The 15890-nt window shown below is 40.8% G+C and overlaps 1 protein-coding gene across 7 annotated transcripts in view; it reads right to left on the bottom strand.

The window, feature by feature from the left end:
* Positions 1-15890, bottom strand: part of IQSEC1 (IQ motif and Sec7 domain ArfGEF 1) — a 337609-nt gene that overhangs the window by 176116 nt on the left and 145603 nt on the right. For 4 of the 7 annotated variants that reach the window (XM_057404192.1, XM_057404183.1, XM_057404184.1 and 1 more), the window contains exon 3: positions 6600-6686. The exons of 1 other annotated variant lie outside the window; for it this stretch is intronic. In XM_057404192.1, coding sequence (XP_057260175.1) covers positions 6600-6686 — 87 coding nt within the window. Of the gene's footprint in view, positions 1-6599; positions 6687-14920; positions 15331-15890 lie in introns of those variants that run through there. 2 more of the 7 variants (XM_057404186.1, XM_057404191.1) reach the window with 2 other exon arrangements.

Below are 15890 nucleotides of genomic sequence, written 5' to 3'. Positions count from 1 at the left end.
CAGTAAGAGGAGAGATGGCCTATACAGATGTAGCACTGACTGCACACTTAGCGACCCCGAGCTTCGCTGTCATCTTGAAGATGGACTACTAGACCCCGAAGGTGGACAGCAGAACTGGTGCAGAACATTATCTTCCCTGCCAAGGAAGAGGGGGGTGAGAAAGGAAAAAGACAGAGGAACAGAATCACAGGGAACAGCATTAGGAAAATGTAGCTTTAGATTTTATTGGTTTTGTTTTTAAATCTACAATTAGTGTCACCTGTTTGTAAGTACCACCCCACTGACCCATTTCACTCTCAGAGGCAGAACTTGCAACACAACAGAGAACAACCAAATGAGCCTAGGCCAACACTCAGAGTTAAACTCTGAGGCAAAAGGTATTTTGAAAGGGCAGTTTCTGGTTTTCCCGTAAGAAAAAATTGCATTAAGTGGTCGTATACATACCCAGCCTATTGTGGCCATGGCTCCTTTATTTTTAACATGTTTAAAAGAAACTTCCCACAGGTATTTTCACTGCCCATATTCCACTGAAAATGCGGAACAGATGCATTCCCCTTCTGCTGGTGATTTACACACAGAAATATTGATGATTATCAGACCAGCACTTTACTCCTCCCCCACCTTCTTTTTCAGTAGAAGGAAGAACTCTGTTTCCATGCAGAGTTGCCAGCATCATGAATGGTGCTACAAACCAGAAGGCATGAAGGCTATTAAAGGAGCAGTTTGGAATACCTACATCTGTAATGCTATAATGTGCTTTATGGCGTGTGGAAGAAGGGATGCCGGCTTAGCAGGAGGCTTGCACGAGGTCACTTCTTTATCAGTAACACAACCACGAGTGGTCATTTCCTTTAAACTAAAAACAAGCTAAAGGAGGAGGATGGAAAGGAACAGAATGAAGAAAACTAAGAAATCCAAAAAGCAAATAGTAAATTCCATGATATTCTACCAGCTCCTGACTGTTTTCAACCCCATTCACCATTTCTGCATTGCTAGATCACGTAGGCATCGAGTGGAAAATTACAAGTATTACTATAATTACCCCAGCTTTCCTTTGCCATAGGGTTTGAGCACAGATGCCTTACATAACCATCTGAACCTCATACTGGCTTAGCACCGAGTCCACAGTGCGCTCAGGGTTCAGATCCATTTTGCTCGGTTCAGCTGCATGTTGCACCATTGCTGTAATACGCTGCCTGGTCTGAGCTATTCTGCTTCCACTCCTTTGCTCAATTTGGAACAGTATCATCAAACTTTTAAATCTCTGCCTGTTATAAAGGAGGCTGCAGTGCTTAAATGTGCTAAGTTATAAAGCTAGGCAATTGCTATTCAGTTGGAAATAAGATGCCTATTCAAGCTTCTTTTGGTGCAGAAAATGACAATCAGTTGTATCAATAGTACAAAGGAGTCTGAAGTACAACTCCTGTGCTATGGCTTCATCTGTGACTAATCATTGATTGGGAAACTATCACAGGACTGAGGAGTCTGTTGTGCAGCGTGGGATGTCTAGATAGATGCTTGTGTGAAGGACATGTGAAATACTTGCTATGTGTATAAGCCTAGGAAACACTGCAGTGCTCATCAGTGGAAACAGTAAAGAGAGTTGCAAAGAACCACATTCATCTGTAAATAGTTACTTTTCACTTCCAGGAATCTAATCAGAAAGTTCCCAGTTTTCCCTCTCTGTGCCTAGTGTGCAAGGATTCCCACTGTGCTCTTGAAAAAAACTTCTGAAAACCCAAAACACTCTGATAGGATATAGAAGCATCTGTCAGCCAGACCTCACTGTATGTTAAGCTTCCGCGTTAACCAGTTACGGCAACAACATAGCTACTATGCCTACCAGTGGCTCAGACAAAAAGAAATAGCACAATCAATCCTTCTAGCATCTTCCATACAGTGGTTTGTTGCACGTAAGCCAACATTACCTGGTGAAACAAAGATTCCACATTAAAATTTCACAGAAGTACAGTATTGTCAGAATAATGTTTTTACCTCCCAGAGGTGCTGATTAAACATTAAGCAGGTAGAGACTGCAAGAAAATGATGGGGTTTCTTTGGTACTATAACATCCTTTGCATTAGCTTTTTGTTTTCACAGGTATCACTGGGGAAAAGAAAACAAAAGAAAAGAAAAATCTCTAGCTTCACGCTTTTGAAATGGTCTTTGGTCATGATAAGGGCATCTGATTTTATATGAGACGAACAGAAGGTAAAGTGGATGGAGAAAGCAATGAGTGACAGCCAATATCTCATGCAAATCAGAACAAGGAAATCATAGTTATGAATAAACACATCAGATGAAAAGATGCTTAGATATTAGTGGTAAGCAAATCTGACCACAGTTGCAGTTGCATGTATCAGCCTATTGCATATCCATACAAAGAATACAGATATGAATATGACTTTATATTCCCGAGCATGTACACTCTTTTACATGATATCTTCCTGTGTGCAGCATTCCTACAACTATCTCTGCCGTAACACTCATCATGTAAACGTGAGTAACTGACAGCTACAGCAGCATCAGGGCTACAGAGCATGAAATACAAAACCGAGGGCAAAAAGCCCAGCAGAGTAGGAAGCCTTCTGCAAGGGTGGGCTGGTGAGCTCTCCTCAGACTGTAAATGAACTTGCATGTTCAGGAGTGGTGTAAAGAGCTGAGTAACCTGAACGTTCATCTGATAGGCTCCAAGTTGACAACTGTAAGGGGCATGGTATTGGTATAAGGTATCTAGCACCTATAGGGACATGCTGAAGTACTAACTGAGGCTTGCTTAGAAAGATGTGTTTAGAAAACTCTGGGAACAGACTGCTCCTCAAACAAGAAACCAGATGATGAAACTTATTGTCTCTGAATGCCATTTTACCTCCGGGCCTTGCTTTGCACATACACTAGCTGGAAGGCCACTGAGATATTCCAGGCCATACCAAGCAAGAGGCTCAGCAGCTGAAGTACAAGACTATGAGGATTCAGGCCCTTTTGGAAGCCACTCTAGGCTGTACCACTGCCTCCTTTACTTAGTCCTTCACACCCAACATAAAACCTGTATTCAAATGATCACTAACAAATATAGCTCATGGAATATGCAGCTTTGAACTAGAGTATGTTGTTTTTAAGGCTCTACTTTAGGAGGCAGGAAGGGAAAGGGAGTCAAACAAACCAACTACAGACTTCACTGGGATCTTTACTATTTGTTTAATTTCCAGACAAAAATAACTCAAAAAGAGCAAACAGGAGGCATATGGGCTAACTGGAACACAGACAAATACCTAACTGGGAGGACATGATATGCTCAGGCTTCCTAAGACTTGGCTTGTAGTCGAAGTATGCAAGATAACTTCTATTATTTCTGTCTATTTTGAACACTGTAAAATGATCAAGCAAGGGATTACTGCAATAGCTGCAGTTATTAAAAATGCATTATTTCCCTATTAACAATTCAAAACAGATGCCAAAGATCGTCTTGACTAGAAATAAAACCGCTGGAGTGAATAAAACATCCAGCAATTACCTAAGAGCGAATCAGAGCTGCTCTGTGTCACTGTAGTGCAGTCATTAAGTGCTGCTTTCTGAGCAAATTTAATTTTTAATTCTGGGCTGCAAAATTAATCCCTCTGTGCATCTTCTAAATAAAGCTTCAAAACTGCACTTAGACTGAAGCATCCCTTTCTGTTAGCTCTGCTTCTAATGACTCCTATTTATAAACTGATAAACGGGAAGACTAAAAGCTAAATTTAATACTATTACATGCATGTGGAAATTTAAAGCCCAGCCTTGTCAGTGTTCTAGTAGCTGATTTTCATTCACAGCAATAGGATTCCCAGGTAGAGGTTGCTCACAAAGCCAGGTGCATAATTTGTTCTGATAGTTTGAGATTGTAGATGTAGTGATGGCAAGGTGCAATATTCCATTTGGATACAAATATTCAGTTTGGATTCAGTTTGGATTTGGTATCTGAAGGGGGCCTATAAAACTGTAGGGAGTGTAGGGACTCTTCATTAGGGACTGTAGTGATAGGACAAGGGGTAACGGGTTAAAACTTAAACAGGGGAAGTTTAGATTGGATATAAGGAGGAAATTCTTTCCTGTGAGGGTGGTGAGGCACTGGAATGGGTTGCCCAGGGAAGCTGTGAATGCTCCATCCCTGGCAGTGTTCAAGGCCAGGTTGGACAGAGCCTTGGGTGCCATGGTTTAGTGTGAGGTGTCCCTACGCATGGCAGAAGGGCTGGAACTTGATGATCTGAAGGTCCTTTCCAACCCTAACCATTCTATGATTCTATGGTACCACAGCCTCAGAAATTTAACAGAAATTAAACCAAATTCCTGACGTGAGGAAGGCTCCAACAGCCTGGTTCTAACACACCACCACATTTGTGAGAAGGGTACTACTTGGGACATGTCCTAGCCTCCTTTCCTAGAAGAGGCTGGCTGCACCTTTTCCATACTCCAAACTAAGGAGCTGAAGACAGCTCCAGCCCTGAGACTTCTCTTCTCCAGGCTGCACAACCCCTATTCTCTCAGCCTATCCTCACATGCTGTGGCCCCCGGATACCTTGATGGCCCTTTCCTGGGCTTGCTGCACTATTCTGTTGTCTTTCAAAAAGCCAGATGCTCCTAAGGAGGTTTCGCATGTGGTGACAAAAGGGAGGAATGCCTCTGTCAGCCTGCTGGCACTTTGTGGCTGGCCACTTTGCACAGGCACACTGCTGCTCATTAATATCTTTTGCAAAAGCTCATCTTAATCCCAAAGTAACTTGGGTGTTGGGGTGGGGGAAAGAGGTAAGTGGAGAACAAAACCGTATCAAACTGCCCTTGTGCTGCTGGTAGACCTGATAGCCATGAAAAGGGGTGAGGGAGATACTGAGCTCTTTAAGTTTCCGGGCGGCCAATGACCAACCCATTGGTTGCTCCATCACAATTAGGTGATTACAGACAACAGTACTGTCTATGAATTGTAGGAAGTTCTCATATCTCCGCCAATCACAGCTGAGTTATGGCTATATATATATACATACACTTGGAGAGTTTGAGACCTAAGCTTCCTTGACAGCAAACAAGGTCAATGACAAGTTCTTTCACACACCCCAATCCTTAAACAAAAGCTGAAGGTCTTATGGCCTATGTTTGGACATTATCCAAATCTGCATGTTGTTTTAAGCATTAGCACTGTAAAAGCAGTCCATGCTTTGCAGATTCAGCCATACTTCGGGCATTTATTGTTTATTGCACAAAGGCAAAAAGACAAAAAAATGTAGAGGATTTTAGGATTTTTTTAAGCACAAAGTTATGCTGCTCTGTTTAAATTGCAGAAGAAATACTACTGATAAAAATGACAACCTACATGAAGCAAAATATTGAAACATTCAAGAAACATTCCTATAGGAAGCTCTCTATCAAAGTCCTTAGAACTAAAGCATTATAAACTCAGGCCAAAAGAAAAAGAAAAGCCTCATTTAAAAGCAAGTGGGGAATGTAATAGTGTTCAGACTCCGCTCCTCACCAGGAATACCAAGTTCTCTTACAACTCAACTATGGATTCACTACCACCAAAGAAAACCAAAAGCTCAGATGGGAGGGAAAAAAAAACCAAACATACAAACAGATGCTGCAATGTAAAACAACAGGATGAATCCAAACATGCATGGTTAGAGATAACTAAGAGATGACAGATTCAAATCACAATTATGTTTATGCATTTACAGATTTAGGATTCATTCTTTGTTTTTGTCTTTCCTTATTACCAGTGTAAAGCGATTCGATTTTTCAGCACCAGACTTCCAATATTGTGATATTAATATTATTCATGAGCTGGCAATTATCACTGAGTTAAATACTAACAGTACAAGTAAAAATTAAAGACAATGTTTTCATAACATGCACAATTGCTGAATGGTTTTCACATTTCTAATCACATTAGCTGTCCTTCCACACTTCTGTAAGATGAATTAAACACTGGCACTGACAATCTATTGTGCTAAGATGCAGAATTACTGCTCTCCACATTCCAAAGAGAACTTGGAAAACACACGGTTAAGACATCTACGTTAAATGGAGCATTCTTAGCTGGAAAAAATAGATATCTTTTATACATTCAGGCAGACTCTGTTTGGCATCAAGGCCTGTGTCTGCCTAAAACCTCCTTACTTCTGCTCCAACCAGAAGGCAGTGCTGAGCCTCTGGCAAATCCATGCCTTTAGCCTTCAGAGTGCCACAATGCATGGCTCACCTCTCATTCTCTCAGGAAATAGACTGAGGTTAAAAAAAGCACTGCTCGGAACAACATCAGTATCCCACATAAATTCTATAAGCATTTCACGTGAGAACTAAACCTACAACTAGCTTCTTCCTACCTTTCAAAGAGTCTAGGGGATGTGCCTTTTAAAGCACATGAAACTCATTTTACTGAGTAAATTCATTCAGGAATGGCTGAGAGAAGTGAATAAAACTCTCTTAGGAGATGTTAAAAATGGTTGGCATGTTTTTCTAATCCTTTTTTTCCTTTTAAAACTTAAGCTATTATTCCTTTTCTGATGGAGAATTGTAACATTAGACCTCCCTTCAACACCAAAAAGTGGGTGGACCATATCTACTCTTACCTGTACTCTGAGTGTGTGGCAGGGACAGCTAGCTGGGTATGGTACAATGGAGCTGGACAGCAAAACTGGTGCAAAGTATTTAAAGACCTACGACACAAGGAAAAACACAAAGTCAAACCACCAAGTGTTTAGAAAGGGGCTTCTGAGGGAAAAGCGGATACCAATAGTTGAAACTCATGAGAACTCGGAATGAAATTTGATGTACAGGTGTCAGTTCTGAATGCCAGGAAATAAAGAGGGAAGTAGTCCCATGGCTTAAATATACGTATCAGGAATGATGGTGATGAACCGTTGCGATGAAGAATCAAAGTTTTGTTGCAAAATTAAGGTCAGATGCCAATTTAAGACTTTGGGTTTGCTTTGCCGTGTGGAACAGCGGCAAAAGCTAAACACTGCGGGATAAAATTCCTATGGAAATGAAGCTTCAGACTTGCATGTTACTCTGCACCAGTCAAGCTGTTTCTTTGTTAATGAAATTACAAACACAGTGCTTAGACATGAGGAGGAACGATGCGATGAACATGGACACCAACTTTCTTCAAGCCCAGCAATTAGAACCAGATTGCAACATGCCACTTTGAAATGTGGAAGAATCTAAGTTTCACCCAAGTTTTAAACAATAGTCTCTGATGTGCAATTTAACTGCTGCCATTTGTTCAAAGCATGGAAAAATTACATACAAGCTTTAAAACACAAAAACATATTCTGCACCCCAGGTCACCGCTTCTATTGTTTCATGGAAAACAAAGAAGAGCTGCAAAACAAGACAAGGTACTGCATCTGAAGTAAGCCTTAGGAGAGCTTGATGCCGCACACAATACACTTCTCAGCAATTTTGATGCTTGTGCCTGGAAACATTAAACAAGGTTTAGCACAGTAAGTCCTCCATGATAGAACTACCTCATCGGATTTCTTAAGACACAGCATTCTTCTAGGAAATCATAAACTATTCATCAATATTTCCCGGCTCTTAGAATGTGCACACGTGGAAGAAGTCTCCATTAAACCAAGAATCCTCATTTCACTTGTAAGCATCCAAACTGACTGTTAATAGGGAGTGTGTGTATGTGTACATAAATGCATGTTCCCCCCCTCCCAGCTTTTGCTTGGCATCTTGACAAATGTTTCAGAAGATTGATTTTGATTCTTCTGCAACCCCGAGGCTTAAAGTGAATCCTGTGAGGTCACTTGCTTATGAGATCAAACAGAATGGTTAAGCAGAAAAAGAATCAGGCTTTGCTCAGAAAGGAGTCAGTTACTAATCCTTTGTTAAACACTCAAGGTCAGCCTGTTCTGATTTCTGTTGCCAACAGTGTGTCAGCAACTGCACAGCAAGGATGAGTTGGGATTTTCTGGTTAAAGATAGCAGCTGATCTACAAAGTACTTGTGCTTCTGGAAACAGCAGTGCAACACAATTCAGTGACAAGGCATCTTGCCATCATGGGATGTACCCTGCTAACACCTCACAGTGCACACTCATTGGCGGCATCTTCAAACCACTTGGAAATATGGCCAATGTTACTGAAAGCCTTGATGGACCATGACAAAAGCAGTGAGAACACATAAAAGTTGTATTTTCAGACAAGAAAACCGCCATATTCACACAAGTTGCCCCACACAATTCACAAAACCAGGGTAATACTATTAGTGTGCATTGCCTGACAGGCTGACATGGGATAGGGAAAGCAATCACACTGATGAAATCATTGCTTCCGGCTCTGGGAATACCTGGGGTTTGTCAGTAGAAGCAAAAGGAGGAAATTAGTATAAGAGTGTCCCAGATCCCTTCCCACCATTCTTTTTCCATACAAATCTCTTTACTCTCATCAACAGTACCTCTTTCTTCAGAGAATAAACCAGTAAATGTATGAATGAATCTGTCTGGATTCAGTTCTGCTCAACAAAGCATTTTGAACAGAGCTTGCTCCTCGCTACTCCAAAGAGAATCTGCCCACAAGGCTCCACAGATCTGTCCTACTCTGACTTCCCTAGGTTCCTCCCAATATCTAAACAGTCAGGAAGAAAGCTGTCCCTATAATCTCATCTTACTCTCCTGCAGTTAAGGTTAATACTCACCTATCACACAGACTGGTTAGGAGCTCAGAGGGTTTTTTCAAGGGTGCAGTAGAAATGCAGAAATCCAGTTACCTTGGATAGCAAGTAAGAAGTGCCAAAGGTTTGTCAAGTAGTAAGAACACTGGCACTCTGTCATAGGTGCAGCTATGGAATAGACAAAACAGATGCCAGTGTTCCACTGCCGTGTTCAACAGGACCATCTCAGATGTCAAAGATATACACGGAATACATAAGGCTGGATTCCAGCCATCCCCTGTTTCAGTTTTAACCCATCACCCCTTGTCCTATCACTACAGTCCCTGATGAGCAGTCCCTTCTCCAGCATCCTTGTAGGGCCCCTGCAGACATTGGAAGGCTGCTATGTTTTTACACAGCAGATGTTTCTGCATCAGAGTTTCTACATTTCTGATCTGTGGTCTTCAAAAGATGATTTAAGATTACAAATGGAGCACAGGTACTTCAGCACTGACACAAGACAAATGACTAAATCGATGAACACTGCTTCTCACAACATCCCGGTGGACATCGAAACTCTGCCATTTCCTGCTTCCAGGCCAGGCTTCTTCCAGCTCTCCCCAAGTACTCCCAGACAGGGACCCACTCACCAAGTTTTAAAGACAGCTCTTTTGAGAACAGACTGGACTTTCACAAACAGTAAAACCAGACCCAAATCTAAACCAAACCCTTGAAATCGCATCTCCTTCAGCATACCAACGTAATGGGAGAAATCCAGCTATACAGTAAATACGCAGACATGAAGTAGATTTAACTGTTCCTCTCTCTTCTGTATGAACCCATCATGTTTGCCATTAGAAATCACTCATTTTAACGCTTTCATATCCATCAATGAACAGAAAAGACCATTATTTTTATTCTTTCAGTACTACAGCCTTGCGTAGATGTGTGAATAAAAAGAAACAGGTTACTTATCATCACATAAAGCTGCAACTGCATTCTCCCTCCCTCCCCCCATTTTCTCTTACAATCACCAACAAGCCTTCCAAACTCAGCAGACTATTTCCTCAATATCGGTTTTAAAACAAGCTGGGAGAGCAGAGCAGCAGGCTATTAACTTGGAATTGCTTTTGTTTTACCAGGCTATCATCCCCTTTCTGTTTTCAAGATGTCTTCTTAGGCTGGTAAGCACCCTCCTGGCTCCTGGCTGTGCTACCGGCTGTAGCAAGCCCCACATCTACCCAGGGACATACTGAGCCTGGAGCAAGCTCATCCTCCTAACTCAGAACAGCACATGTGCAGGATATAGCATCCAACCCTTCTTTATTTTGCTACCGTTTCATCTGAAGCTCGTGTAATACCTGGGACAGCATTATTAAATCAACACTGCTTTAGCACTGCTTGGGACAAAAACTATCAGCTTTCAGACAGAAGAGACCGAGAGACGCTTGCCTCACAGATCCATGGTGAAAGTGCACTGGTACAGACCAGAGCTGGGAGGAATGTTGTCTCTTGGTGAAGCTAACGTGTGGCTGGTGACAGGAGGCTGCTAGGTGCGTTTGTTCACCTTAATCGCTGTGTTTTCTTACAGCCACATTCCTTCATACACTGTTCTCTCTTTGTCTGAACTGACAATCTGTTCACCTCCATCTGCCAGTATTCGTTCTTTTCTTCTGGCAAATTTTTCCATCAGGTGCTGTGTTCCATGAGGATGTGCAAGCACTAGGGAAGATTTATACCAGCACAGGCTCCTACACTGCCTCAGGCACTCTGCATCCTTGGTGCTAGTTAACACATTCTATTTTAAAATCAGCTTGTAAATAGCACAAGTGGCAGACAAGTTCTATATAAACCTATTCACTTCAATACCATGTGAGGTAGCTAAGAATGATTTGTTTGACTGGATCCATGCCTATAAGCTGATGAAAGGAATATTTCAATCTCTCAGTATTTTATCCTGATGAAGAACAACATTATTTTGCATGTTGAAAATTTTCCTTCTCATGTTGTCGGAGTTATGGCTACAGCTGAGACTAGAAAAGACTACAGTTAAAAACTGGGAAATCAGTCCTCATTTAATAAATCTAACAATAGCTTTAATGAGAAACAAAATGTGAAATACAATGAACCTGACCTCCAAATAGGTGACAAACAATAAAGGTCGTAACAATATAAATTCATATTGACTACAGCTAAAAGTTTGCTTATTGCCATGTTTCTCAGTGCTTTAGAGAGGCCTCCAGAGTCAGCACACTGACTGAGCCAGAAGTCAACTCGATGTTTGGAAGCATCACCCATCAGAGAGAACAGCAGACAGCTTTATGTGGCCACTTACACAACCCCCTCATTGGACAAGTCTGATCGTGGTTGTCTGCGGACATGTCCACTAAGGGGTGATTTAGCAGATGATTCATTCACATCTCCAAGGACAAATTCACACTGTTCTGACATCAAAGATACTCCTTTCACTACTCAGATCTTCACCCAAAATACACAGGACAGGATGATTTTGGCTTTTGAAGTAGCTCTGAAGAAAATGTTCTTTTTTTCTTTCCTATTTAATTGATCCCACTTTGTGCCCAGCAGCAGCAGCAGCATGTCAAGGAGAAGCTGTGGTGGCATACAGCAAATAAGGTTTTTCACAGTGTTCTTATTAATTACAGTCTTCTCCCCAAACACTGTTTTGAATGGCAACTATACAATATTAAATGCTCTTATTACTTTTATGGTTGCATATGTAAAAGGCTTGCAGTTCATGTGTACTTGGCAGAGATGGTCACACACCATAAGAAGACTATAACTAATCCCTTTATTCCTATCACTTCCTTTCAGCAAGATGGCTTTCTGTATACAGCTTCTTGGACACCAAAGCATGGGAAGGTAACAATAACTCCTGGCAAGTAAACATCAAACCTTGCACTGTAGTCTGAGTCAAGAAAACTACCCAGATATCATGAAGGAGCACAACCATACGTTCTAGACCTGCTATGTTGGCATCTTCCTCCTTCCACTTCCGTCCTCCCCATCCCATGCAGGAGCCATACAACCTAGTTAAAAGAATTATAGAATAGGGGTTTGTATTGATAGAAATTAGAGATAGTTTCACCAGATATCAAGGATGCTCAATAAAATCTGCAGTTCCAAGAGATCAGTGCAGGTAGGCTCCAATTCAGACTGTTGAATGCAGAAGATTTGGTTGTCATCAAAATGACTAAATATCAGCACTCGTACATGTTGCAGTGTAAATGCAAACTGATAGGTCCTTGTTCTGAATAATACTACCCTTTCTGTGTTTCCAACTCAAGCACCCACAGCTGGGCTTTCAAAGGAATGATTAGGCACGCTTCCCCTGTCCTCTTCTCCCTCAAAAGGGCCTTCAAAGAATTATCATCTCTTTGGAGAATAAAACGAGTACAGGCACAGCATACTGAACAAGAATCAGCAGCTGTTTTTTTCCCATCCTAGAACACAATGCTTATTAACATCGTAATTCTTTTTAAACTAATTTTATACACTTTTTGGGTGTCATGACAATGAATTATTAGCCACACAAATAAGCAAGAGGTGATTCTTTTGCATCCAAGCCATTGCACAGTTTGTAGGCAGACTCTGATACAGGGTTAGCTGTAATTAGGGTGAGTTTAATTAAAATTGTTAACATGTAAGAAAGACACTTACAATTGGGAGCATTTATTTCCCTTCTGATTAAGTCTCTCACTTACAAAACCATCTATTCTGAAGAGTGATGCACAATGATTTAAAGCACACACAAACCACACTTGCATCATTTGTGCTTACTAGTCACTTCCAAAGTCTCTAGAAGACAACCCCACACAGTCCAAACCCAGAAATAAAGAGCAGAGACATGAAGGTGCGTGAGACAGCAGGAAAAAAATCTTGTAGATTAAATCAGAAACCTGATAGATTCACTGCATCTTTTTTGCATTTCCCATGTCACTTAATTAGGTCCCAGAATTACTGAAGAAATATGAATTCTTATTACAACATACAGCCACTGTTACAGCACTATACAGTAATATTACAGCAAAATACAGCAGTAATTGCTGTAAAACTCAATCTAACCAGCGACACCTATACGTATTGGATTTGAAGCTCAGCAAAGAGGAAAAATAGTAACCTAAAAAGAATGAAATAACACAGCTAGAGCATGAGAGACTCACAGCAAGACAAATCCTATTACTGGAAACAATGGTACATGACATATGTTCTATTCAGTGCAGCATCTGAAAACCCACTTTTGCTAATCCTGGTAGTTTGACAATGGTATTTAGTTTTTTTTAGAACAGCAACAAGCTAGCTTTTTACGTTTAAGAGGTACAAGCAATATACTTTTTAAAAGGCAGAAGTCCTTAGCATATATGCTATTAGAATATTGACAAATCTATAGCATTTAAGTTTTCATCTCAAAACTTACTCATGCATTAAAGAGCCGGTGTATTTAACTGTTGAACATCCGTGTTCAGTATTCAGAAAGATCAGTTTTAAAGACCATGAAGATCTGGTATATGTAGGTCCTAGAGAGTCAGTTCTACAAAAGCCCCCAGGCTTACATTTTCCTTGTTTTCAGTCAACAGCATCAACTTTCTTACACAGGAGTTAAAATACAGAATGACAGGAGAAGTCACAGTCCATCTCTTGTTTTCCACAGCAACGTACTGAGGTAGGTAAAAGATATCAAACGTGAAGAGAAATACAGGACAATACTGTACAAGATGGGCATATAAATAAGACTGCAATGCCACTGTTAAAGAGAGAAGCCTACAGAGACGAAATATTCCTTAACACCACACTGCAAGCACTGTAAGAAATTCTGTCTCTTGCTGAGTTACAAAATCCCCAAATCCCAGCACTCCAGTTAAAATGGATTCCAACACAAACATTACTACTTCTCCCTTGTCTAAACATATGGCACCATATTCAAAGCTGATGCGTGTATACCCGGAAGGCTACAACCTGTTTTCCAAGTTCAGTTTTCCTATTTCAACTTCCGAAGTCTATTTATTTTATTTTGATTTGGAAACATTTCAACTTAACCAGTCACACCATCACTGCAAACCAAAAGGGAAAGGAAACTTCAGAAGATTTTAATACTCTTTCAGTATTCATTTCAAGTAGTTTATTCTTGAACGGTTGAACTTACTGTGCCCGCGTGTGGACAGTGCTACTGCATATGCAGCAGATTTACTCAAATTAGGACCCCCACAGGCACTATTAAAATAACTGCAAAAGGCAGCAGATGACAATCGCAATTGCTGAGCATATGATCTTCTGGCAGACCTAAATTTAACCCTAAAGGGAGAGGATCTTTACCCAGAGTTCAGAAATGCAAACAGCAGGTACAGCCATTTCAAAACACGGGATTAGAAGTGAACCACTGATGGCAGCAAGGGTGGGTGGCAGAGGACAACTTAACTGCAGGCTGCTGTCTGTTTTGTTCTGGATTTCCCCTGGGGTGGACAGCACTGCAGTGGGGTTTGGGAGAAAGCTCACAGTACGGGTCATGTGGAACCACTAGGATTCAGCTGAATAAGGCCACCCAGTGTGGTTCCCATACAGACCCTCATGCTGACACCACAAGCAGTATGAAAACTTCAGCATTGTCTTTCCTGGGGCTACAAGTGGATAAGCACTTAACTCTTCTGCCAAACGTGACAACTCATGCAAAGAGCTGCTGCACTGCATTAAATGAGTGAAATATTAAACTCCTGCTGTGCTGACTATCATGTTTGGGAAATCAGTCAAGTAAGTAACAAGCAATTAATGCATCTTTAGATTTTCATTAAGCATACATACAATGACAACAAAACGAGAGCGATCTTTTGCCTTATTGATATTATATTGCTTAAGACTGCATTCCATATCCAGGTACCAGTATTTACGCATCTAAAAGACAGATTACACTTTAATACGACAAAGCATTCAAACAAAATGGAAGAGACATTCTTGACTCATCATAGACAGAATTCCTAGCATCCTGCACTGCTGCTTCTATGCAAAATGGGGTTTTATTTGTTATTCTTTTCACTCCTAAACATAGACTTGAGTCACTTGATTAGGTTAAGTTTTTAAATACCCACATGGATAAACACAATCATCATCTGTGCATTTCTAAAATACAGATCATTCATCTGCCAAAAAGGTAACACCCTAAAAATGGTTCGTGGAAAGAAACCTACCAAACAATAAACTGATCACTACTCCCACTTCTGGAATCCTCAACACAGATATCAGAGACGTGATGACAGATGAAGAAGGAAAAGGTACTCACAAATAACACCTTCTGCAAGCCATCCTTGAAGGTGTTGTGGATTTGGTATTAGTATTTTCTTTCACGCAATCTGAGGTAGAAAAGCTCTTTCTTAAGGAAAAAAAAAATATTAAAAATCACATTCACAGCTTTTGCATGCTCATTCGAGATCAGCCCCGGTGGAACATCACAGAGAAGTAAGCTGGTGATGTAACCGGCATCAAACACTGCATCAAATAAACCCAAAGGCTCTACAGGGTTATATTTTGCAAAGCCAAAAGGTTTTTCCCAGAGAGGAGGTTTAGCAAGCACAAACCAGCCCCACTGTTTTCACATTCCAGGTGGGCTTGCTTTCTGCTTCCAGAAAAAGTCCCAAATCTGTATTTATTGTTTCAGTTTGTCACCAAGAAAAAAACAATATGCTTTCTCATTTGATATTTAGACTGAAATATAAAAGCACCAAATGTTGTATTTTCGAATGCACCATCTCTGTATGAACATTGTAGTACAGTCCAAACCAAGAAAAGGCCATTGGTCCTTTTATCTCCATGGCAACAGCAGCATCTGTGAAGACAAACCGTATTCCCTCTTCACTGCAAAGTCAATTTATAGTCACGTATTATGACACAAACTCATAAGACAGCAAAACTAATCAGCAGCTAGGAGAGTCAGGAACCAAAGTATGAGATTAAGCTCTTGCTCAAGAGAACATTCTCCTGCAAGTTCTATTTATCACTGTGAAAATTACCAAACGAACAACCAAATCAAGCTGCTCCTTTGAGCTGAGCCAGGTGGGGAACTTGTGAGCTTCCCGCTTCAGCTAAGTTCAGGATAGTTGCTGAATATCTTATAGAATTAGATTTCTAAATCTCCAGTTATACCCTCCTAATAGGGGAGACGATTAAACAAAGAAAAAAAGACTGAAGAACTATTACTTAAATATTACCTTTTCCTTTCCAAAGCCTTGCCATCATTAGCAGCACCAGCAGAG

Source organism: Pezoporus wallicus, unplaced genomic scaffold (assembly GCF_028554395.1).
Source record: "Pezoporus wallicus isolate ANWC-B61680 ecotype Strahan unplaced genomic scaffold, APGP_CSIRO_Pwel_v1 contig_5935, whole genome shotgun sequence".
NCBI classification, from domain to species: domain Eukaryota; kingdom Metazoa; phylum Chordata; class Aves; order Psittaciformes; family Psittacidae; genus Pezoporus; species Pezoporus wallicus.
Note: the sequence above shows the minus strand (reverse complement) of the source record. Positions and strands in the feature narration are given on the sequence as shown.